At 42.2% G+C, this 26414-nt stretch overlaps 1 protein-coding gene across 1 annotated transcript; it reads right to left on the bottom strand.

Moving 5' to 3' along the window:
- Positions 1-1792: 1792 nt before the first annotated feature.
- On the bottom strand, positions 1793-25529 carry LOC130310954 (arf-GAP with Rho-GAP domain, ANK repeat and PH domain-containing protein 1-like). The gene is made up of 3 exons (XM_056552437.1): positions 25452-25529; positions 20764-20946; positions 1793-2090 (listed from the first exon to the last, which is right to left on the bottom strand). The coding sequence occupies exons 1-3, from the start codon at positions 25485-25487 to the stop codon at positions 1890-1892; spliced, it is 420 nt and encodes a 139-aa protein (XP_056408412.1). The 5' UTR covers positions 25488-25529; the 3' UTR covers positions 1793-1889.
- Between the last annotated feature and the right edge of the window lie 885 nt (positions 25530-26414).

Here is a 26414-nt window from a genome sequence, read left to right as displayed (position 1 = left end):
ACTGTCTGCTGAGCTGCTGTAACTAATCTTATGTGTGATACTGTCTGCTGAGCTGGTGCATCCAATCCTATCATTTCTAATACTGTCTAATTACCTGTGGTATCTAATTTTTCATGTGTGATACTATCTGCACAGCCTGGGTATCTAAGCTGATCTTGGGTAATTCTAATGACCTCTTTTATCTACTCTTATCATGTGTGATACTGTCTGCCGAGCTGTTGTATCCAACCCTATCGCTTGTGATACTGTCAAATGATCTGTGGTATCTAATTTTTCGTGTGTGATACTGTCTGTGTATAGTCTGGGTATCTAAGTGGATCATGTGTAATACTGTCTGCTGAGCTGATGTATCTAATTCCATCAATTATGATCCTGTCGGCTGAACTGATGTATCTAATTCTATCAATTGTGATACTGTCTGCTGAGCAGATGTATCTAATTCCATCAATTATGATACTGTCTGCTGAGCTGATGTATCTAATTCCATCAATTATGATCCTGTCGGCTGAACTGATGTATCTAATTCTATCAATTGTGATACTGTCTGCTGAGCTGATGTATCTAATTCTATCAATTGTGATACTGTCGGTTGAGCGGATGTATCTAATTCTATTAATTGTGATACTGTCGGCCGAGCTGATGTATCTAATTCTATCAATTGTGATACTGTCTGCTGAAATGATGTATCTAATTTTATAAATTATGATACTGTCTGCTGAACTGATGTATCTAATTCTATAAATTATGATGCTGTCTGCTGAGCTGATGTATCTAATCCTATCATGTGTGATACAGTCTGTTGAGTTGCTGTATCTAATCCTATCATATATGATACAGTCTGCTGAGCTGATGTATCTAATCCTATCATGTGTGATAGTCTGTTGAGTTGCTGTATCTAATCCTATCATATATATTACAGTCTGCTCAGCTGATGTATCTAATCCTATCATGTGTGATACAGTCTGTTGAGTTGCTGTATCTAATCCTATCATATATGATACAGTCTGCTGAGCTGATGTATCTAATCCTATCATGTGTGATAGTCTGTTGAGTTGCTGTATCTAATCCTATCATATATATTACAGTCTGCTCAGCTGATGTATCTAATCCTATCATGTGTGATACAGTCTGTTGAGTTGCTGTATCTAATCCTATCATATATGATACAGTCTGCTGAGCTGATGTATCTAATCCTATCATGTGTGATACAGTCTGTTGAGTTGCTGTATCTAATCCTATCATATATGATACAGTCTGCTCAGCTGATGTATCTAATCCTATCATGTGTGATACAGTCTGTTGAGTTGCTGTATCTAATCCTATCATATATGATACAGTCTGCTGAGCTGATGTATCTAATCCTATCATGTCTAATACTGTCGGCTGAGCTGATGTATCTAATCCTATCATGTGTGATACTGACTGATACTGTCGGCTGAGCTGCTGTATCTAATCCTATCGTGTGATACTGTGGAGCCGTCCCCCGCCCTTATTCCCAGACATCCTTGGAATGCGGGGTCCCCTATTGCCAATGTACACACAGACATGGCGGGAGGCGGCGGGGTCATCGTGTAACACTGTTGTTATAAGGAGGAGACCCCCAGCAGCTATTACCATCCAAACCATTGTATCCCAACCAGGGTGCCTCCAGCTGTTGCAAAACTACAACTCCCAGCATGCCCGGACAGCCTTCGGCTGTCCGGGCATACTGGGAGTTGTAGTTTTGCAACAGCTGGAGGCACCCTGGTTGGGAAACAATGTTCCAGACAGACAGGCCGCGATCTGAGCGGGAACTTACAGCAGTCGAGACTCCCCCAGACCTGCACCCTGCGCCCCCTATAGGTGGTCAGACCTCATAGATCATTACATCAGTCCCATCTCTAAGTATCTCAACTATATAGACAAGAACCCCCACCTGAAGTCCTGTTCTGCCTCAGAAATTCTTCCTGCAGCTTCTGCCGGGCCTGCTGCGCCAAATCCAGGGGCTGCGAGAAAAACTGATCGCCACACGTGCACGAGATGTCAGCGCCACAGAACACCAGGGACTGCGTCTCCGTCAGATCAGAGGTGGTCACCGCCACACAGAGAGCCTGCGAGAGGAGAGACATCATCATACAATTGTATATAGGGGGCAGTATTATAGTAGTTATATTCTTGTATATAGGGGGCAGTATTAGAGTAATTATATTCTTGTATATAGGGGCAGTATTATAGTAGTTATATTCTTGTATATAGGGGCAGTATTATAGTAGTTATATTCTTGTATATAGGGGCAGTATTATAGTAGTTATATTCTTGTATATAGGAGGCAGTATTAGAGTAGTTATATTCTTGTATATAGGGGGCAGTATTAGAGTAGTTATATTCTTGTATATAGGAGCAGTATTATAGTAGTTATATTCTTGTATATAGGAGCAGTATTATAGTAGTTATATTCTTGTATATAGGAGCAGTATTATAGTAGTTATATTCTTGTATATAGGAGCAGTATTATAGTAGTTATATTCTTGTATATAGGAGGCAGTATTATAGTAGTTATATTCTTGTATATAGGAGGCAGTATTATAGTAGTTATATTCTTGTATATAGGAGCAGTATTATAGTAGTTATATTCTTGTATATAGGAGCAGTATTATAGTAGTTATATTCTTGTATATAGGAGCAGTATTATAGTAGTTATATTCTTGTATATAGGAGCAGTATTATAGTAGTTATATTCTTGTATATAGGAGCAGTATTATAGTAGTTATATTCTTGTATATAGGAGGCAGTATTATAGTAGTTATATTCTTGTATATAGGAGCAGTATTATAGTAGTTATATTCTTGTATATAGGAGCAGTATTATAGTAGTTATATTCTTGTATATAGGAGCAGTATTATAGTAGATATATTCTTGTATATAGGAGCAGTATTATAGTAGTTATATTCTTGTATATAGGAGACAGTATTATAGTAGCTATATTCTTGTATATAGGAGCAGTATTATAGTAGTTATATTCTTGTATATAGGAGCAGTATTATAGTAGTTATATTCTTGTATATAGGAGCAGTATTATAGTAGTTATATTCTTGTATATAGGAGACAGTATTATAGTAGATATATTCTTGTATATAGGAGCAGTATTATAGTAGTTATATTCTTGTATATAGGGGCAGTATTATAGTAGTTATATTCTTGTATATAGGAGACAGTATTATAGTAGCTATATTCTTGTATATAGGAGGCAGTATTATAGTAGTTATATTCTTGTATATATGAGCAGTATTATAATAGTTATATTCTTGTATATAGGAGGCAGTATTATAGTAGTTATATTCTTGTATATAGGAGGCAGTATTATAGTAGTTATATTCTTGTATATAGGAGCAGTATTATAGTAGTTATATTCTTGTATATAGGAGCAGTATTATAGTAGTTATATTCTTGTATATAGGAGCAGTATTATAGTAGTTATATTCTTGTATATAGGAGCAGTATTATAGTAGTTATATTCTTGTATATAGGAGCAGTATTATAGTAGTTATATTCTTGTATATAGGAGCAGTATTATAGTAGTTATATTCTTGTATATAGGGGGCAGTATTATAGTAGTTATATTCTTGTATATAGGAGGCAGTATTATAGTAGTTATATTCTTGTATATAGGAGCAGTATTATAGTAGTTATATTCTTGTATATAGGAGGCAGTATTATAGTAGTTATATTCTTGTATTTAGGGGCAGTATTATAGTAGTTATATTCTTGTATATAGGAGCAGTATTATAGCAGTTATATTCTTGTATATAGGAGCAGTATTATAGTAGTTATATTCTTGTATATAGGGGCAGTATTATAGTAGTTATATTCTTGTATATAGGGGCAGTATTATAGTAGTTATATTCTTGTATATAGGGGCAGTATTATAGTAGTTATATTCTTGTATATAGGGGCAGTATTATAGTAGTTATATTCTTGTATATAGGAGGCAGTATTATAGTAGTTATATTCTTGTATATAGGGGCAGTATTATAGTAGTTATATTCTTGTATATAGGAGCAGTATTATAGTAGTTATATTCTTGTATATAGGAGCAGTATTATAGTAGTTATATTCTTGTATATAGGAGCAGTATTATAGTAGTTATATTCTTGTATATAGGGGCAGTATTATAGTAGTTATATTCTTGTATATAGGAGGCAGTATTATAGTAGTTATATTCTTGTATATAGGGGCAGTATTATAGTAGTTATATTCTTGTATATAGGGGCAGTATTATAGTAGTTATATTCTTGTATATAGGAGCAGTATTATAGTAGTTATATTCTTGTATATAGGAGCAGTATTATAGTAGTTATATTCTTGTATATAGGAGCAGTATTATAGTAGTTATATTCCTGTATATAGGAGCAGTATTATAGTAGTTATATTCTTGTATATAGGAGCAGTATTATAGTAGTTATATACTTGTATATATAGGAGCAGTATTATAGTAGTTATATTCTTGTATATAGGAGCAGTATTATAGTAGTTATATTCTTGTATATAGGAGCAGTATTATAGTAGTTATATTCTTGTATATAGGAGCAGTATTATAGTAGTTATATTCTTGTATATAGGAGCAGTATTATAGTAGTTATATTCTTGTATATAGGAGCAGTATTATAGTAGTTATATTCTTGTATATAGGAGCAGTATTATAGTAGTTATATTCTTGTATATAGGAGCAGTATTATTGTAGTTATATTCTTGTATATAGGAGCAGTATTATAGTAGTTATATTCTTGTATATAGGAGCAGTATTATAGTAGTTATATTCTTGTATATAGGAGCAGTATTATTGTAGTTATATTCTTGTATATAGGAGCAGTATTATAGTAGTTATATTCTTGTATATAGGAGCAGTATTATAGTAGTTATATTCTTGTATATAGGAGGCAGTATTATTGTAGTTATATTCTTGTATATAGGAGCAGTATTATATTAGTTATATTCTTATATATAGGAGCAGTGTTATAGTCATAAATATATTTCTCTTCAATGTATGTTTAGAAAAAGAAAAATCTGATGACTACTTTCAGGCTGAGATTATATGACTGCTGCTTCTCTGCTCTCAGTTACAATCACATTGTTACAATCACAGTCTGTTCAATGAGGTTTATCATGTCACAAAGTCACAGTCTGTCTCAATGCAGAATTGACAATGAGCTTGGGAGGTGACAAAGTGAACAGCCGGCGTGGCAGGGCCTAAATTATTATTAACCCCTTTAAAGATAACAGTTTGATTCCATGGCGGTAGGGGGCGCTATTGCATTGAGATCTTTTGAAAGTGTAACAAACGATCAGACTTTTGGACGGACAGATACGATCTCGGAAATTTACTCCACCCATATGCTGCCAGAAATATCCAGATAGATGGTACTCTGACAACTTCCATTCTATTCAGTGATCTAAAGCAGGGTTTCCCAACCAGGGTGCCTCCAGCTGTTGCAAAACTACAACTCCCAGCATGCTGGCAGTTGTAGCTTTGCAACAGCTGGAGGCACCCTGGTTGGGGAACCTTGCTTCAGAGATCAGATACTCAACACTGTGCTGTTGCTGTCAGTGAATGGAAACATTCCCGCTCACAGCTGTGCATATTTTCAGCCTCTAGATGAGAGCAGGAATGTTTCCATTCACTGACAGCAAGCAGACATCTTGCCAGTGATGATTATCTGATCTCTGGAGCAGTGTTTCCCATTCAGGGTTCCTCCAGCTGCTGCAAAACCAGAACTCCCAGCATGCTGGGAGTTGTAGTTTTGCAACAGCTGCAGGTACCTTGTTTGGGAAACACTGATCTAAACTGATACATTGCAACAAACTATCAGTGTAGGAGAAAGATTTGTGCTCATTATCTTGCCAATGGTGATTATCTGATCTCTAGAGCAGAGTTTCCCAACCAGGGTGCCTCCAGCAGTTGCAAAACTACAACTCCCAGCATGCCTGGACAGGCAACGGTTGCCAGGGCATGCTGGGAGTTGTAGTTTTGCAACAGCTGGAGGCACCCTTGTTGGGAAAAACTGAGCTAGAGATCAAATAATCATCATTGGCAAGATTTCTGCTTGCTGTCAGTGAATGGAAACATTCTCGCTCACATCTAGAGGCTGAAAATCTACACAGACCTGACACTTTTACCAGCTAAGGGGGTTACCTACATTGTATCCCCTACATATCCCTACTACCTACTTTACATTTTACCCTACCGGCCCTTTAAGTCCCATAAATTCCGGTACTGTAGTTCCTCATGCGCAGAACACATGACGGAAAATCTGTCCATATCCACAATGATACATTTAGACAGAATATAGGAACAAAGTGTCAATGAACAATGTAAATAAAATGTATCAGCCGAGTCTTATCAGGCTACAGATCAGAGCGTCAGCTCTTGTGATAAAGAGTAAAGAAATTACGTCTTGTGCAATGGCGAAACGTGTCTGGAGCCGCCTGTGCTGGTGAATGCTGGTGCCCCGAACAGGTGCCAGCACGCTGCAGATGGATGAGGCGCTCTGCATGTAACCGCAGAGCATCTCATCCCCGACACAAAGGATCCTCAGTGCAGCGGAACTACAAGACCCAACACAGCCAGCTCTGGGTCAAAGTGCAATGCTGGGAGTTGTAGTTCATTCCGTGCAGTCATCTGTGCACAGTACAGTGACACATGCACATGGGAGTCTCTGTTTTTACCTCTCAGTGAACTGGAGATCTCCATGTCAAAGCATCTGCCCATACGGTCCACAAGAAGCGGTGATGGCGTTCCTGCAATAGTGAATAATGTGATGGTGTCCTAGTGACTACTGGTGAATGAGGTGTGCGGAGGAGTAATGGTGAACTGAGTATAAAGCTGTAATCCTCTCAGGGTGTAGACAGTCAACTGGATGCTTGATTATAGTGGTAGATAGTGGGCGCGATTATGGTCTTCAGGGGTGTAGACAGTGAAAAGAGTGCACAATAATAGTCCTCAGGGGTGTAGACAGTGGAATGAGTGCACGATGATAGTCCTCAGGGGTGAACACAGTGGAATGAGTGCACAATAATAGTCCTCAGGGGTGTAGACAGTGAAAAGAGTGCACAATAATAGTCCTCAGGGGTGTAGACAGTGGAAAGAGTGCACAATAATAGTCCTCAGGGGTGTAGACAGTGGAATGAGTGCACGATGATAGTCCTCAGTGGTGAACACAGTGGAATGAGTGCACAATGATAGTCCTCAAGGGTAAAGAGAGTGAAAAGAGTGCACAATAATAGTCCTCAGGGGTGTAGACAGTGAAAAGAGTGCACAATAATAGTCCTCAGGGGTGTAGACAGTGGAATGAGTGCACGATGATAGTCCTCAGGGGTGTAGACAGTGAAAAGAGTGCACAATGATAGTCCTCAGGGGTGTAGACAGTGAAAAGAGTGCACAATGATAGTCCTCAGGGGTGTAGACAGTGGAATGAGTGCACGATGATAGTCCTCAGGGGTGAACACAGTAAAAAGAGTGCACAATAATAGTCCTCAGGGGTGAACACAGTGGAATGAGTGCACGATGATAGTCCTCAAGGGTAAAGAGAGTGAAAAGAGTGCACAATGATAGTCCTCAGGGGTGCAGAAAGTAAAAAGAGTGCACAATAATAGTCCTCAGGGGTGAACACAGTGGAATGAGTGCACGATGATAGTCCTCAGGGGTTCAGAAAGTAAAAAGAGTGCACAATGATAGTCCTCAGGGGTGAACACAGTAAAAAGAGTGCACAATAATAGTCCTCAGGGGTGAACACAGTAAAAAGAGTGCACAATAATAGTCCTCAGGGGTGAACACAGTAAAAAGAGTGCACAATAATAGTCCTCAGGGGTGTAGACAGTGAAAAGAGCGCACGATGATAGTCCTCAGGTGTGTAGACAGTGAAAAGAGTGCACAATGATAGTCCTCAGGGGTGAACACAGTAAAAAGAGTGCACAATAATAGTCCTCAGGGGTGTAGACAGTGGAATGAGTGCACAATAATAGTCCTCAGGGGTGTAGACAGTGGAATGAGTGCACGATGATAGTCCTCAGGGGTATAGACAGTGAAAAGAGTGCTCAATGATAGTCCTCAGAGGTGGAGACAGTGAAAAAAGTGCACAATTATAGTCCTCAGAGGTGTAGACAGTGAAAAGCGTGCACATTAATAGTTATCAGGGGTGTATTCATTGAAAAGAGTGAATGATGATAGTCCTCAGGAGTACAGACAGTGAAAAGAGTGATTAATGATACTCCTCGGGGGTGTAAACGGTGAAAAGATGGCACAATGATAGTCCTCAAAGTTGTAGACAGTGAAAAGAGTGCACGATGATAGTGCCTGGTTATGGTCCTCAGGGATATAGAGAATGCACTGTAATATTCCTTTGGGATTTAGTAGGGAAAGTACTTGGTGATAGGTGTTGCGGTGTATATGGTGAACAGAGTTCCTGTGACAGTCCTTAGGGGTGTAGTGAGCAGAGTGTTCTGAGATAGTTCTCAGGGGTTATATCTTGAAGACAGTGCTTAAGGATATTCCACAAGGGTACAGAGAGTGAACAATGTCCTTAGTTATAGTCCTCTGGGGAGTAGATAGTAAACAGCATGCTCTGTGATAGTCCTCAGGGGTGTAGACACGAAACAGTGCTCTGTGATGATGACCAGAATGCTTAGTGATAGTCCTTACAAGTGTAGACCATGGACAAAGCTCAGTGATAGTCCTCAGGGGGGCTGACAGTAAACAGGGTGCTCAGTGATAGTCCTCAGGGGGGCTGACAGTAAACAGGGTGCTCAGTGATAGTCCTCAGGGGGGCTGACAGTAAACGGTGCTCAGTGATAGTCCTCAGGGGGGCTGACAGTAAACGGTGCTCAGTGATAGTCCTCAGGGGGGCTGATAGTAAGCAGGGTTCTTAGTGACAGTCCTTAGGGGTTTTGATGGTCCGCAGGGTTGCTGACAGTCAGCAGAGTGCTCAGTGATAGTCGTTAGGGGTGAGCCGTGCGGACAGTCCTCAGGGTTGTTGATAGTCCTGATAGTAAGCAGGGTGCACAGTGATAGTCCTCAGCGGTGCTGACAGTAAGCAGGGTGCTCAGTAATAGTCCTCAGGGGTGAGGGGTGCTGACAGTCATCAGGGGTGTTGATAGTCCTGATAGTAAGCAGAGTACTCAGTGATAGTCCTCAGGGGTGTTGATAGTCCTGATAGTAAGCAGAGTACTCAGTGATAGTCCTCAGGGGTGTTGATAGTCCTGATAGTAAGCAGAGTACTCAGTGATAGTCCTCAGGGGTGTTGATAGTCCTGATAGTAAGCAGAGTACTCAGTGATAGTCCTCAGGGGTGTTGATAGTCCTCAGGGGTGTTGATAGTCCTGATAGTAAGCAGAGTGCTCAGTGATAGTCCTCAGGGGTGTTGATAGTCCTGATAGTAAGCAGAGTGCTCAGTGATAGTCCTCAGGGGTGTTGATAGTTCTCAGGGGTGTTGATAGTCCTGATAGTAAGCAGAGTACTCAGTGATAGTCCTCAGGGGTGTTGATAGTCCTCAGGGGTGTTGATAGTCCTGATAGTAAGCAGAGTACTCAGTGATAGTCCTCAGGGGTGTTGATAGTCCTGATAGTAAGCAGAGTGCTCAGTGATAGTCCTCAGGGGTGTTGATAGTCCTGATAGTAAGCAGAGTGCTCAGTGATAGTCCTCAGGGGTGTTGATAGTCCTCAGGGGTTATAGATGGTGAACAAAGTACTCGATGAGAACAATGAAAAGAGTGTTTGAATATAGAGATCAGGGTGCAATGGCTGAGAACGGACTGAGCAGTAATAGTGAGTGTGTATAGTGTCCTGAGTGTTCTGTGATGGTGAGTTAGTGAGTGTGTATAGTGTCCTGGGTGTTCTGTGATGGTGAGTTAGTGAGTGTGTATAGTGTCCTGAGTGTTCTGTGATGGTGAGTTAGTGAGTGTGTATAGTGTCCTGGGTGTTCTGTGATGGTGAGTTAGTGAGTGTGAGCAGTGAGTGTGTATAGTGTCCTGGGTGTTCTGTGATGGTGAGTTAGTGAGTGTGTATAGTGTCCTGAGTGTTCTGTGATGGTGAGTTAGTGAGTGTGTATAGTGTCCTGGGTGTTCTGTGATGGTGAGTTAGTGAGTGTGAGCAGAGATGTAGCAGTGAGTGTGTATAGTGTCCTGAGTGTTCTGTGATGGTGAGTTAGTGAGTGTGTATAGTGTCCTGAGTGTTCTGTGATGGTGAGTGTGAGCAGAGATGTAGCAGTGAGTGTGTATAGTGTCCTGAGTGTTCTGTGATGGTGAGTTAGTGAGTGTGAGCAGTGAGTGTGTATAGTGTCCTGGGTGTTCTGTGATGGTGAGTTAGTGAGTGTGTATAGTGTCCTGAGTGTTCTGTGATGGTGAGTTAGTGAGTGTGAGCAGAGATGTAGCAGAGAGTGTGTACAGCGCAGCTCTGAGTGTGAGTCTGGATGCGGCTCCAATGATTCCCTCAGTTCTTCCCACTCAGGGTGATGTCAGTAGGACTCACATCTGCAGCCCCAGAGTCGGCCTCGCCTATAGGAGGGGCCCCTGTCCCTAACACAACAAAGTCAGCATGGCAGAGGCAGCTTAACCCTTCACCTACCAGCCCAGCCTCATTCACAGTACACAGGTCCATCCTGAGGTAGAGTGTCAGCTCAGTAGCCCAGAGAAGCCTCCCTGCACAGCGCCCCCCTCAGTTACTGGCCCTTTAAATACAGTCACTTTGCATCATAGCAAGAAACTTTGGTTACTAACGAGAAGTCACTATGTGACGGTCACTCACTATTTTCCAGCATGTAGAGTTAAAACCTCTAATCTTAGACCGCAGCGTATAAAAGTTGTGAAAGTTACGGTAAGAATAAAGAAAGTCACATGACGCCTTGTCTACGGATCATAAATCCTCTGTGTGGTGCCATATACTGCCCTGTATATAGATCATAAATCCTCTGTGTGGTGCCATATACTGCCCTGTATATAGATCATAAATCCTCTGTGTGGTGCCATATACTGCCCTGTATATAGATCATAAATCCTCTGTGTGGTGCCATATACTGCCCTGTATATAGATCATAAATCCTCTGTGTGGTGCCATATACTGCCCTGTATATAGATCATAAATCCTCTGTGTGGTGCCATATACTGCCCTGTATATAGATCATAAATCCTCTGTGTGGTGCCATATGGTGCCCTGTATATAGATCATAAATCCTCTGTGTGGTGCCATATGGTGCCCTGTATATAGATCATAAATCCTCTGTGTGGTGCCATATACTGCCCTGTATATAGATCATAAATCCTCTGTGTGGTGCCATATGGTGCCCTGTATATAGATGATAAATCCTCTGTGTGGTGCCATATGGTTCCCTGTATATAGATCATAAATCCTCTGTGTGGTGCCATATACTGCCCTGTATATAGATCATAAATCCTCTGTGTGGTGCCATATACTGCCCTGTATATAGATCATAAATCCTCTGTGTGGTGCCATATACTGCCCTGTATATAGATCATAAATCCTCTGTGTGGTGCCATATACTGCCCTGTATATAGATCATAAATCCTCTGTGTGGTGCCATATGGTGCCCTGTATATAGATCATAAATCCTCTGTGTGGTGCCATATGGTGCCCTGTATATAGATCATAAATCCTCTGTGTGGTGCCATATGGTGCCCTGTATATAGATCATAAATCCTCTGTGTGGTGCCATATGGTGCCCTGTATATAGATCATAAATCCTCTGTGTGGTGCCATATGGTGCCCTGTATATAGATCATAAATCCTCTGTGTGGTGCCATATACTGCCCTGTATATAGATCATAAATCCTCTGTGTGGTGCCATATACTGCCCTGTATATAGATCATAAATCCTCTGTGTGGTGCCATATACTGCCCTGTATATAGATCATAAATCCTCTGTGTGGTGCCATATGGTGCCCTGTATATAGATGATAAATCCTCTGTGTGGTGCCATATGGTGCCCTGTATATAGATCATAAATCCTCTGTGTGGTGCCATATACTGCCCTGTATATAGATCATAAATCCTCTGTGTGGTGCCATATACTGCCCTGTATATAGATCATAAATCCTCTGTGTGGTGCCATATGGTGCCCTGTATATAGATCATAAATCCTCTGTGTGGTGCCATATGGTGCCCTGTATATAGATCATAAATCCTCTGTGTGGTGCCATATGGTGTCCTGTATATAGATCATAAATCCTCTGTGTGGTGCCATATACTGCCCTGTATATAGATCATAAATCCTCTGTGTGGTGCCATATACTGCCCTGTATATAGATCATAAATCCTCTGTGTGGTGCCATATACTGCCCTGTATATAGATCATAAATCCTCTGTGTGGTGCCATATGGTGCCCTGTATATAGATCATAAATCCTCTGTGTGGTGCCATATGGTGCCCTGTATATAGATCATAAATCCTCTGTGTGGTGCCATATACTGCCCTGTATATAGATCATAAATCCTCTGTGTGGTGCCATATGGTGCCCTGTATATAGATGATAAATCCTCTGTGTGGTGCCATATGGTTCCCTGTATATAGATCATAAATCCTCTGTGTGGTGCCATATACTGCCCTGTATATAGATCATAAATCCTCTGTGTGGTGCCATATACTGCCCTGTATATAGATCATAAATCCTCTGTGTGGTGCCATATACTGCCCTGTATATAGATCATAAATCCTCTGTGTGGTGCCATATACTGCCCTGTATATAGATCATAAATCCTCTGTGTGGTGCCATATGGTGCCCTGTATATAGATCATAAATCCTCTGTGTGGTGCCATATGGTGCCCTGTATATAGATCATAAATCCTCTGTGTGGTGCCATATGGTGCCCTGTATATAGATCATAAATCCTCTGTGTGGTGCCATATGGTGCCCTGTATATAGATCATAAATCCTCTGTGTGGTGCCATATGGTGCCCTGTATATAGATCATAAATCCTCTGTGTGGTGCCATATACTGCCCTGTATATAGATCATAAATCCTCTGTGTGGTGCCATATACTGCCCTGTATATAGATCATAAATCCTCTGTGTGGTGCCATATACTGCCCTGTATATAGATCATAAATCCTCTGTGTGGTGCCATATGGTGCCCTGTATATAGATGATAAATCCTCTGTGTGGTGCCATATGGTGCCCTGTATATAGATCATAAATCCTCTGTGTGGTGCCATATACTGCCCTGTATATAGATCATAAATCCTCTGTGTGGTGCCATATGGTGCCCTGTATATAGATCATAAATCCTCTGTGTGGTGCCATATGGTGCCCTGTATATAGATCATAAATCCTCTGTGTGGTGCCATATGGTGTCCTGTATATAGATCATAAATCCTCTGTGTGGTGCCATATACTGCCCTGTATATAGATCATAAATCCTCTGTGTGGTGCCATATACTGCCCTGTATATAGATCATAAATCCTCTGTGTGGTGCCATATACTGCCCTGTATATAGATCATAAATCCTCTGTGTGGTGCCATATACTGCCCTGTATATAGATCATAAATCCTCTGTGTGGTGCCATATGGTGCCCTGTATATACATCATAAATCCTCTGTGTGGTGCCATATACTGCCCTGTATATAGATCATAAATCCTCTCTGTGGTGCCATATACTGCCCTGTATATAGATCATAAATCCTCTGTGTGGTGCCATATGGTGCCCTGTATATAGATCATAAATCCTCTGTGTGGTGCCATATACTGCCCTGTATATAGATCATAATTCCTCTGTGTGGTGCCATATACTGCCCTGTATATAGATCATAAATCCTCTGTGTGGTGCCATATGGTGCCCTGTATATAGATCATAAATCCTCTGTGTGGTGCCATATACTGCCCTGTATATAGATCATAAATCCTCTGTGTGGTGCCATATACTGCCCTGTATATAGATCATAAATCCTCTGTGTGGTGCCATATACTGCCCTGTATATAGATCATAAATCCTCTGTGTGGTGCCATATACTGCCTTGTATATAGATCATAAATCCTCTGTGTGGTGCCATATACTGCCCTGTATATAGATCATAAATCCTCTGTGTGGTGCCATATACTGCCCTGTATATAGATCATAAATCCTCTGTGTGGTGCCATATGGTGCCCTGTATATAGATAATAAATCCTCTGTGTGGTGCCATATACTGCCCTGTATATAGATCATAAATCCTCTGTGTGGTGCCATATACTGCCCTGTATATAGATAATAAATCCTCTGTGTGGTGCCATATACTGCCCTGTATATAGATCATAAATCCTCTGTGTGGTGCCATATACTGCCCTGTATATAGATAATAAATCCTCTGTGTGGTGCCATATACTGCCCTGTATACTGCTCATAATTCCTCTGTGTGGTGCCATATACTGCCCTGTATATAGATCATAAATCCTCTGTGTGGTGCCATATGGTGCCCTGTATATAGATCATAAATCCTCTGTGTGGTGCCATATACTGCCCTGTATATAGATCATAAATCCTCTGTGGTGCCATATGGTGCCCTGTATATAGATCATAAATCCTCTGTGTGGTGCCATATACTGCCCTGTATATAGATCATAAACCCTCTGTGTGGTGCCATATGGTGCCCTGTATATAGATAATAAATCCTCTGTGTGGTGCCATATACTGCCCTGTATACTGCTCATAAATCCTCTGTGTGGTGCCATATGGTGCCCTGTATATAGATCATAAATCCTCTGTGTGGTGCCATATGGTGCCCTGTATATAGATCATAAATCCTCTGTGTGGTGCCATATACTGCCCTGTATATAGATCATAAATCCTCTGTGTGGTGCCATATACTGCCCTGTATATAGATCATAAATCCTCTGTGTGGTGCCATATGGTGCCCTGTATATAGATCATAAATCCTCTGTGTGGTGCCATATGGTGCCCTGTATATAGATCATAAATCCTCTGTGTGGTGCCATATACTGCCCTGTATATAGATCATAAATCCTCTGTGTGGTGCCATGTAATGCCCTGTATATAGATAATAAATACTCTGTGTGGTGCCATATACTGCCCTGTATATAGATCATAAATCCTCTGTGTGGTGCCATATACTGCCCTGTATATAGATCATAAATCCTCTGTGTGGTGCCATGTAATGCCCTGTATATAGATCATAAATCCTCTGTGTGGTGCCATATACTGCCCTGTATATAGATAATAAATCCTCTGTGTGGTGCCATATACTGCCCTGTATATAGATCATAAATCCTCTGTGTGGTGCCATATGGTGCCCTGTATATAGATCATAAATCCTCTGTGTGGTGCCATATACTGCCCTGTATATAGATCATAAATCCTCTGTGTGGTGCCATATACTGCCCTGTATATAGATCATAAATCCTCTGTGTGGTGCCATATACTGCCCTGTATACTGCTCATAATTCCTCTGTGTGGTGCCATATGGTGCCCTGTATATAGATCATAAATCCTCTGTGTGGTGCCATATACTGCCCTGTATATAGATAATAAATCCTCTGTGTGGTGCCATATGGTGCCCTGTATATAGATCATAAATCCTCTGTGTGGTGCCATATACTGCCCTGTATACTGCTCATAAATCCTCTGTGTGGTGCCATATACTGCCCTGTATATAGATAATAAATCCTCTGTGTGGTGCCATATGGTGCCCTGTATATAGATCATAAATCCTCTGTGTGGTGCCATATGATGCCCTGTATACTGCTCATAATTCCTCTGTGTGGTGCCATATGGTGCCCTGTATATAGATAATAAATCCTCTGTGTGGTGCCATATACTGCCCTGTATATAGATAATAAATCCTCTGTGTGGTGCCATATACTGCCCTGTATATAGATCATAAATCCTCTGTGTGGTGCCATATGGTGCCCTGTATACTGCTCATAAGGCCTCTGTGTGGTGCCATATGGTGCCCTGTATACTGCTCATAAATCCTCTGTGTGGTGCCATATGATGCCCTGTATACTGCTCATAAGGCCTCTGTGTGGTGCCATATACTGCCCTGTATACTGCTCATAAGGCCTCTGTGTGGTGCCATATGATGCCCTGTATACTGCTCATAAGGCCTCTGTGTGGTGCCATATACTGCCCTGTATACTGCTCATAAGGCCTCTGTGTGGTGCCATATGATGCTCTGTATACTGCTCATAAGGCCTCTGTGTGGTGCCATATACTGCCCTGTATACTGCTCATAAGGCCTCTGTGTGGTGCCATATGGTGCCCTGTATACTGCTCATAAGGCCTCTGTGTGGTGCCATATGGTGCCCTGTATACTGCTCATAAGGCCTCTGTGTGGTGCCATATGGTGCCCTGTATACTGCTCATAAGGCCTCTGTGTGGTGCCATATGGTGCCCTGTATACTGCTCATAATTCCTCTGTGTGGTGCCATATGGTGCCCTGTATATAGATCATAAATCCTCTGTGTGGTGCCATATGATGCCCTGTATACTGCTCATAAGGCCTCTGTGTGGTGCCATATGGTGCCCTGTATACTGCTCATAAGGCCTCTGTGTGGTGCCATATGGTGCCCTGTATATAGATCATAATTCCTCTGTGTGGTGCCATAGGGCGCTCGCAGCTTTGTCATGTATATGGATAATACTGGGGCACCAGATGGGGGGGGTCATACTCTGCACTATACAGGGGCCCGGCCTGAGCCCACCATAATTCACTCAGCAGAAGAAAACATTGTTTATTCTCTTACAGTAAATCTGTGGGTGGTCGAGAGCTGCACAGTCCATTGTGACAGACGCCCAAAAGACGGACTTAACCCCTCGTGGCCCAGAAGACTGTGATCAGCACAATAAGCAATGTTACAGTATAATGCAGCCACTTTGCTTCATGCATTTGATCTAATACTCCGGTCACATCCAGAGCTGCACTCTTTTTTGGGTCTCTGCAGAACCTCTTCCCATGACATGTGACAGGGCTGGCGTCCACATTACTCCCAAGTGAAGATGAACATTTTTCAGAGACTGGATACAGAACAGATGATTCTTTTTTTGCTGTAGATGAATGTAGCAGATGGGGGGCCGCTCCACAATCCTCAGGACCCCCACAGCTGGAGCTGAATTTATTTTCTCCTCTGTGAAATAATAAACCTGGGATTTCTCAGCCCAAGTTCTCAGAATCAGCAGAAAAACTGAGGAAGGACGCTGAGTCTGCATCTACAACTGGGGGAAGGGGCGACGATCTGCAGCCAGACCTAAAGGACCCCATTATCCCAAATGTACAATATAGTGCACCCAGAATGCACCACAGTGCACTACATGGTCATGTGATGTGGAATCCTTCCACGACTAATTAAACAGTATATGTAGTAAAAGAGGCAGCCGTTTCTAGGCAGGGTCATCTCTGATTATTAGGGTCACCTGTTGCCCTTGAATGACCCCAAAAGACCCCAGTGCTATGAGGTCTCCGATCCTGGATGTTGTTCTCTACTTCCTTCCTTCTCTTCTGTTTGAGTCAGTGCCCGTCAATACTGTAGCTTTGCTTTCTATTCCTGAACAAGGAGGCTCAGGATGGACAAAGAGTCAAGACCACTGGTATGAATGTCTGCGCTCACGCCTGGCATGAGGCCGCTGCAGGATACAATGGCCGTGGCACAGCCGGCCCGTACACCGTCACATTCCCCAGAGCAGCTGACTCTGCTGAACCCGCAGTGAAAGAGCTGGTGCTGTCAGCAGTTCAGGACCAGTAATACCGGCTCAATGTGCGGCTGCTCCATCTACTGATATGTCCCCCCCAGTCACATACTGGTTATAGGATACCACCAGCACTGGTCTGCATTACCTGACAGCAGGGAGGATAGATGAGGCTGGGCAGGACCTGTCATCGCCAGAACATGTTGGGGTCACCATCCTGTAGCTATGTGTATAGAAGTGGTGTCACATGTCAACTATATCTGACATAAATCACACCACCCCGGCTGTAAAGAACACAGCCAATAGTTGGTCATGTCATTCCCCCTCTCATATGTCGGTCAAGTATTATAACCAAATTATAAGCCTGGGAAACTATAGATAACCAACCCATATGATGCTACAACCGTCCATCAATGGGCACACTGCAACCCACTGCTCTGCTGTGCCGCCAACCCATCATTAACAACAATACAGCCCACCGACCCATCAATAACAACAATACAGCCCACCGACCCATCAATAACAACAATACAGCCCACCGACCCATCAATAACAACAATACAGCCCACCGACCCATCAATAACAACAATACAGCCCACCGACCCATTAATAACAACAATACAGCCCACTGTCCCATCAATAACAACAATACATCCTACCGACATATCAATAACAACAATACAGCCCACCGACCCACCAATAACAACAATACAGCCCACCGACCCATCAATAACAACAATACAACCCACCGACCCATCAATAATAACAATACAGCCCACCGACCCATCAATAACAACAATATAGCCCACGACCCATCAATAACAACAATACAGCCCACCGACATATCAATAACAACAATACAGCCCACCGACCCATCAATAACAACAATACAGCCCACCGACCCATCAATAACAACAATACAGCCCACCGACCCATCAATAACAACAATACAGCCCACTGTCCCATCAATAACAACAATACATCCCACCGACCCACCAATAACAACAATACAGCCCACCGACCCACCAATAACAACAATACAGCCCACCGACCCATCAATAACAACAATACAACCCACCGACCCATCAATAACAACAATACAGCCCACCGACCCATCAATAACAACAATACAGCCCACGACCCATCAATAACAACAATACAGCCCACGACCCATCAATAACAACAATACAGCCCACGACCCATCAATAACAACAATACAGCCCACCGACCCATCAATAACAACAATACAGCCCACCGACCCATCAATAACAACAATACAGCCCACCGACCCATCAATAACAACAATACAGCCCACCGACATATCAATAACAACAATACAGCCCACCGACCCATCAATAACAACAATACAGCCCACCGACCCATCAATAACAACAATACAACCCACCGACCCATCAATAACAACAATACAGCCCACTGACCCATCAATAAAGTGTAATCAGTGTAAAAATAAAAGTAAAAAAAATATGAAAAACCCCCTCCCCCAATAAAAACGTAAATTGTCCCATTTTCCCTATTTCACCCCCAAAAAGTGTTACAAAATTTTTTTATATACATATTTGGTATCACCTCGTGCGTAAATATCTGAACTATTAAAATAAAATTTTAATGATACCGTACGGTGATCGGCGTGAACGTAAAAATAAAAAAAAAAACAGTCCAAAATTTATGCTTTTTTGTAACATTTTATTCCCAATTTAAAAAAAAAAATGGATTAAAAGTTCTATATACGGTAAGTAAATATGGTATCAATAAAAAGTACAGATCACGGCGCAAAAAATTAGCCCTCATACCGCCGCTTATACGGAAAAATGAAAAAGTTATAGGTCTTCAAAATAGGGGGATTTTAAACGTACTAACTTGGTTAAACAGTTTGCAATTTTTTTTTAAGCGCAACAGTAATAGAAAAGTGTATAATCATGGATATCATTTTAATCGTATTGACCCAAAGAATAAAGAACACACGTCATGTTTACTGTAAATTGTACGGCCTGAAAACGAAACCTTCCAAAATTAGCAAAATTGTGGTTTTCTTTTAAATTTCACCACACAAATAGTATTTTTTTGGTTGCCCCATACATTTTATGATAAAGTGAGTGATGGCGTTACAACAGACAACTGGTCGCGCAAAAAACAAGCCCTCACACTAGTCTGTGGATATATAAATATATAAAAGAGTTATGATTTTTTTGAAGGTGAGGAGGAAAAAACGAAAACGTAAAAATAAAATTGTCTGCGTCCTTAAAGGGGTACTCCGCCCCTAGACATCTTATCCCCTATCCAAAGGATAAGGGATAAGATGTCAGATCGCCGGGGTCCCGCTGCTGCAGCACCCCGCTATCATTACTGCGCAGAGCGAGATCGCTCTGCACGTAATGACGGGCAATACAGGGGCCGGAGCATCGTTACGTCACGGCTCCGCCCCTCGTGACGTCACGGCCCGCCCCTTTCAATACAAGTCTATGGGAGGGGGCGTTGCGGTCATCACGTCCCCTGCCATAGACTTGCATTAAGGGGACGGGCCTTGATGTCATGAGGGGCGGAGCCATGACGTCACGCTGCTCCGGCCCCTGTTTCGCCCGTCATTACGCACAGAGCGAACTCGCTCTGTGCAGTAATGATGGCGCGGTGCTGCAGCGGCGATCCTCAGGGTCCCCAGTAGCGGGACCGTGGCGATCTAACATCTTAGATGTCTAGGGGCGGAGTACCCCTTTAAGGCCCAAATGGGCTGCGTCCTTAAGGGGTTAAACGGCTATCCGGCGGCAGCTGAAGCAGTCTGCGCTGGAGGATAGCCGTTTATGCGAAGGCCCCGACATACAAAAGCATTGTATGTTGATGCTGCCTCTGAGAGTGATCGTATGTTGAAATGATCGTATGTCGGGGCCATCGTAGGTCGGGGGGGGGGGGGGGGTCACTGTATATGGGCACTGATATGGTTAATACAATTTTATGGTTACTGACAAGGAAGGTACTGCTATATACGCACTAATACTCATGGTACTACTAAGCGTAGTGATGCGGGAGATTATGGCGAGTATTCCCGTATACCATCTGTGACTCCTCGTCTCCTCGGCTCTGGATCTTTACCTTATTGAGCTCCTGCTGGTTCCCAAAGAGCGGGTGGTATCTGCGGTACTTGCCCTCGCGGTACTTGGCGACGACGTACGTCTTCCGCTCCTGCGCGCTGCTCCCCTCGTCGATGGCTTCGCTGGGGGGCACGTTGGCCGCCCAGAACTTGTTACTGACCTCGTTGGAAAGTGTCAGGAAAAGCTGAGAAGAACGAGAAACGATGTCTATTACTGAGCTGCGCGGAGCCCTAATCCGCAGAGCAGATGGACCTGATAAATAGATAATGATCCTGGCGGAGTAACCCTTGGGATGCCAGGCTGAGAGCACCAGCCCGACACATGACAGCACTGCCAGGATTGAGTGGATCATAGAGAAACATTCTAAGGCAGTGATTCCCAACCAGGGTGCCTCCAGCTGTTGCAAAACTACAACTCCCAGCATGCCCGGACAGCCGAAGGCTGTCCGGGCATGCTGGGAGTTGTAGTTTTGCAACAGCTGGAGGCACCCTGGTTGGGAAATACTAGTCTAAGCACTGTGTATCTGTGCATTGTGAGGTACTATCTAGGGGTTGGATGACTATTTATTTGAGTTGCATTATCTCTTTATCTGGGCAGAGTGTGGCATTATTTAGGTGTTGGGTGGCACTATATATCTGGGCAGAGTGGGGTATTATTTAGGTTTTGGGTGGCACTATTTATCTGGGCAGAGTGTGGTATTATTTACATGTTGGGTGGCACTATTTATCTAGGCAGAGTGTTGTATTATTTAGGTGTTGGGTGGCACTATTTATCTGGGCAGAGTGTTGTATTATTTAGGTGTTGGGAGGCACTATTTATCTGGGCAGAGTGTAGCATTATTTAGATGTTGGGTGGCACTATTTATCTGGGCAGAGTGTGGTATTATTTAGGTTTTGGGTGGCACTATTTATCTGGGCAGAGTGTGGTATTATTTAGATGTTGGGTGGCACTATTTATCTGGGCAGAGTGTGGTATTATTTAGATGTTGGGTGGCACTATTTATCTGGGCAGAGTGTTGTATTATTACGGTGTTGGGAGGCACTATTTATCTGGGCACTCAGTGATGTATTATTTATCTAAGCACTGTGTATCTGTGGATTGTGAGGGGCTATCTAGGTGATGGATGGCAATGTTAAGCTGATTTTCATTATCTCTTTATCTGGGCAGAGTGTGGCATTAGTGTGTTGGATGGCACTATTTATCTGGGCATTGAGTGGTATAATTTAGGGATTATATGTATTTTTTTTAAGCAATTAGTATTTTATCATTGTGAGGGTCTATCTAGGTGATGGATTTCTATGTTTATCTGATTTTCATTATCTCTTTATCTGGGCAGAGTGTGGCATTAGTGTGTTGGATGGCACTATTTATCTGGGCATTGAGTGGTATAATTTAGTGATTTTATGTATTTTTTTAAGCAATTAGTATTTTAACATTGTGAGGCACTATCTAGGTGTTGGATAGCAATGTTTATCTGGTCACTGATTAGCACTATCTAGGTGTTGAATGGTACTGTTTATCTGGGCATTTATAATCTAGAAGCAATTTTTCAGGACACTATGTGGCATAATCTAGTAATTTAAATGTATTCTCTATCCAAAGGATAGGGAATAAGTGTTTTATAGCGGGGGGGGGGGGGGGGGGGGAGGGGTATAACCGTTAGGACCCCCTGCGATCAAACACTTAGGGATAGGGGATAGATTTTCCTAAATGGGACTGCCCCTTTAATGGCTTTGTATTTACGGGCACATTATATAGGAGTTATAGATATTTCTCTGAGCACCGTTTACCTGGGCAGTGAGTGGCATTATCTGGATGTTCAATGGCATTGTTTATCTGACCACAAACTAGTATTGTCTAGAAGTTATATGCAATATTTTTCTACGCACAGTTTATCTGGGGGCATAATCTTGGTAATGGATGGCACCGTGCCTACTGGCATGTCTAGGTGATAGTTCCCCAACTGTTGCAAAAGAACAACTCCCATGATACCCAAATGATGGGAGTTGTAGCCATGCATCAGGGAACACTAATCTACATGTTACTGCTTATCTGGGCACTGTGTGACCTTAGCTAGGCATCATACGCCACTGTTTATCTGAGCGCTGTGTGGAATTAGCTAGGTGTCATACACCACTGTTTATCTGAGTGCTGTGTGGAATTAGCTAGGTGTCATAAACCACTGTTTATCTGAGCGCTGTGTGGAATTATCTAGGTGTCATACACCACTGTTTATCTGGGCACTGTGTGGAATTAGCTAGGTGTCATACGCCACTGTTTATCTGAGCGCTGTGTGGAATTAGCTAGGTGTCATACACCACTGTTTATCTGGGCACTGTGTGGCATTATATAGGTGTCGTATGCCACTATTTACCTGGGCACTGAGTGGTATTATGTAAGTATTGGATGCTACTGTTTTATCTGGACACTGAGTAGCATTACCTAGGTGTGGTATGGTACTGTTTATCTGGGCACTGAGTAGCACTATCTAGGTATGGTATAGTACTGTTTATCTGGGCACTGAGTAGCATTACCTAGGTGTGGTATGGTACTGTTTATCTGGGCACTGAGTAGCGCTATCTAGGTGTTGAATGGTACTGTTTATCTGGGCACTGAGTAGCACTATCTAGGCGTTGAATGGTACTGTTTATCTGGGCACTGAGTAGCACTATCTAGGTGTGGTATGGTACTGTTTATCTGGCACTGAGTAGCACTATCTAGGCGTTGAATGGTACTGTTTATCTGGGCACTGAGTAGCACTTTCTAGGTGTGGTATAGTACTGTTTATCTGGGCACTGAGTAGCACTATCTAGGTGTTGAATTGTACTGTTTATCTGGGCACTGAGTAGCACTATCTAGGTGTGGTATGGTACTGTTTATCTGGGCACTGGGTAGCACTATCTAGGTGTGGTATGGTACTGTTTATCTGGGCACTGAGTAGCACTATCTAGGTGTGGTATGGTACTGTTTATCTGGGCACTGAGTAGCACTATCTAGGTGTGGTATGGTACTGTTTATCTGGGCACTGAGTAGCACTATCTAGGTGTGGTATGGTACTGTTTATCTGGGCACTGAGTAGCACTATCTAGGTGTAGTATAGTACTGTTTATCTGGGCACTGAGTAGCACTATCTAGGTGTGGTATAGTACTGTTTATCTGGGCACTGAGTAGCGCTATCTAGGTGTTGAATGGTACTGTTTATCTGGGCACTGAGTAGCACTATCTAGGCGTTGAATGGTACTGTTTATCTGGGCACTGAGTAGCACTATCTAGGTGTGGTATGGTACTGTTTATCTGGCACTGAGTAGTACTATCTAGGCGTTGAATGGTACTGTTTATCTGGGCACTGAGTAGCACTTTCTAGGTGTGGTATAGTACTGTTTATCTGGGCACTGAGTAGCACTATCTAGGTGTTGAATGGTACTGTTTATCTGGGCACTGAGTAGCACTATCTAGGTTTGGTATGGTACTGTTTATCTGGGCACTGAGTAGCACTATCTAGGTGTGGTATGGTACTGTTTATCTGGGCACTGGGTAGCACTATCTAGGTGTGGTATGGTACTGTTTATCTGGGCACTGAGTAGCACTATCTAGGTGTGGTATGGTACTGTTTATCTGGGCACTGAGTAGCACTATCTAGGTGTAGTATAGTACTGTTTATCTGGGCACTGAGTGGCACTATCTAGGTGTGGTATAGTACTGTTTATCTGGGCACTGAGTAGCGCTATCTAGGTGTGGTATGGTACTGTTTATCTTGTCACTGAGTAGCAAAATCTAGGTGTGGTATGGTACTGTTTATCTGGGCACTGAGTAGCACTATCTAGGTGTGGTATAGTACTGTTTATCTGGGCACTGAGTAGCACTATCTAGGTGTGGTATGGTACTGTTTATCTGGGCACTGAGTAGCAAAATCTAGGTGTGGTATAGTACTGTTTATCTGGTCACTGAGTAGCAAAATCTAGGTGTGGTATGGTACTGTTTATCTGGGCACTGAGTAGCGCTATCTAGGTGTGGTATAGTACTGTTTATCTGGTCACTGAGTAGCAAAATCTAGGTGTGGTATGGTACTGTTTATCTGGGCACTGAGTAGCACTATCTAGGTGTGGTATAGTACTGTTTATCTGGGCACTGAGTAGCACTATCTAGGTGTGGTATGTACTGTTTATCTAGGCACTCTGGTATTATCTTGAAGCTATTTTTCAGGGCACTGTGTCATTGTTTAGTTACTTAAAGGGGTAGTCCCATTTAGGAAAATGTCTCCTCTATCCAAAGGATAGGGAATAAGTATCTGATAGCGGGGGGTATAACCGTTAGGACCCCCTGCAATCAAACACTTAGGGATAGGGAATGTAGTTGTTGTAGTTTTGCAACAGCTGGAGGCACCTGGTTGGGGTACACTGTTCTAAGGGATCTATATCACTGCTCAGTGTGGTCCACAGAGACCTCGCCTGGACAGGACGTCCTCCCTCCAGCACAAACGTCAGCTGATCACAGGGGCCGAACGCCATCCAGACATACAACAAAGAACATTCCAACACACGGACATGTCCATGGATCACTAACCCCTCACACTCCATCAACAAGCAGCAACAGAGACGGAATGGAGCTCAGAGAGGGGGCCAGGGGAAGTCTACTAAGTACTCTGAGTGAACAAGGGTGAAGTGTCCTGAGACAGACGGTAACCCTCACCTCTATCAGCTCCTCAGTCCAGATCTTGTTGTCCATCTTCAGACTACGCACTTTGCTTATACTGGGCCCCAGACTACGGTGTTCACTCCTTTAATTTTAAATATAAAAAAAAGTTTATTGACAATTATACTTTATACAATGTAACGATTTTTATGATTTTTTTTTAAATTTTTTTTAAATGCTCCAGGCACTACTAATATTACCAACCCCGAATCATCCCGGAGTTGACCTATTGACAATAGGATTAAACAGTTATCTTTATTTTATTCTAAATGTCATCATATCTCAGGACAGAACATATTCCTTGGGAGAAACTCTTTAATGTGCTCAGTGTCACCCCCTACTGAGTGACATTCTGTGTGTGAGCTGCAATAACTACTAACATATTCCCCCTATGTACAAGAATATAACTACTATAACACTGCTCCTATATACAGGAATATAACTACTATAATACTGCTCCTATATACAAGACTATAACTACTATAATATTGCTCCTATATACAAGAATATAACTACTATAATACTGCCTCCTATATACAAGAATATAACTACTAAAATACTGCTCCTATATACAAGAATATAACTACTATAATACTGCACTCTCCTATATACAAGAATATAACTACTATAATACTGCCTCCTATATACAAGAATATAACTAACTATAATACTGCCTCCTATATACAAGAATATAACTACTATAATACTGCCTCCTATATAACAAGAATATAACTACTATAATACTGCCTCCTATATACAAGAATATAACTTCTATAATACTGCTCCTATATACAAGAATATAACTACTATAATACTGCTCCTATATACAAGAATATAACTACCTATAATACTGCTCCTATATACAAGAATATAACTACTATAATACTGCTCCTATATACAAGAATATAGCTACTATAATACTGCTCCTATATACAAGACTATAACTACTATAATACTGCT

This window comes from Hyla sarda, unplaced genomic scaffold (assembly GCF_029499605.1).
Source record: "Hyla sarda isolate aHylSar1 unplaced genomic scaffold, aHylSar1.hap1 scaffold_1607, whole genome shotgun sequence".
NCBI lineage: Eukaryota > Metazoa > Chordata > Amphibia > Anura > Hylidae > Hyla > Hyla sarda.
Note: the sequence above shows the minus strand (reverse complement) of the source record. Positions and strands in the feature narration are given on the sequence as shown.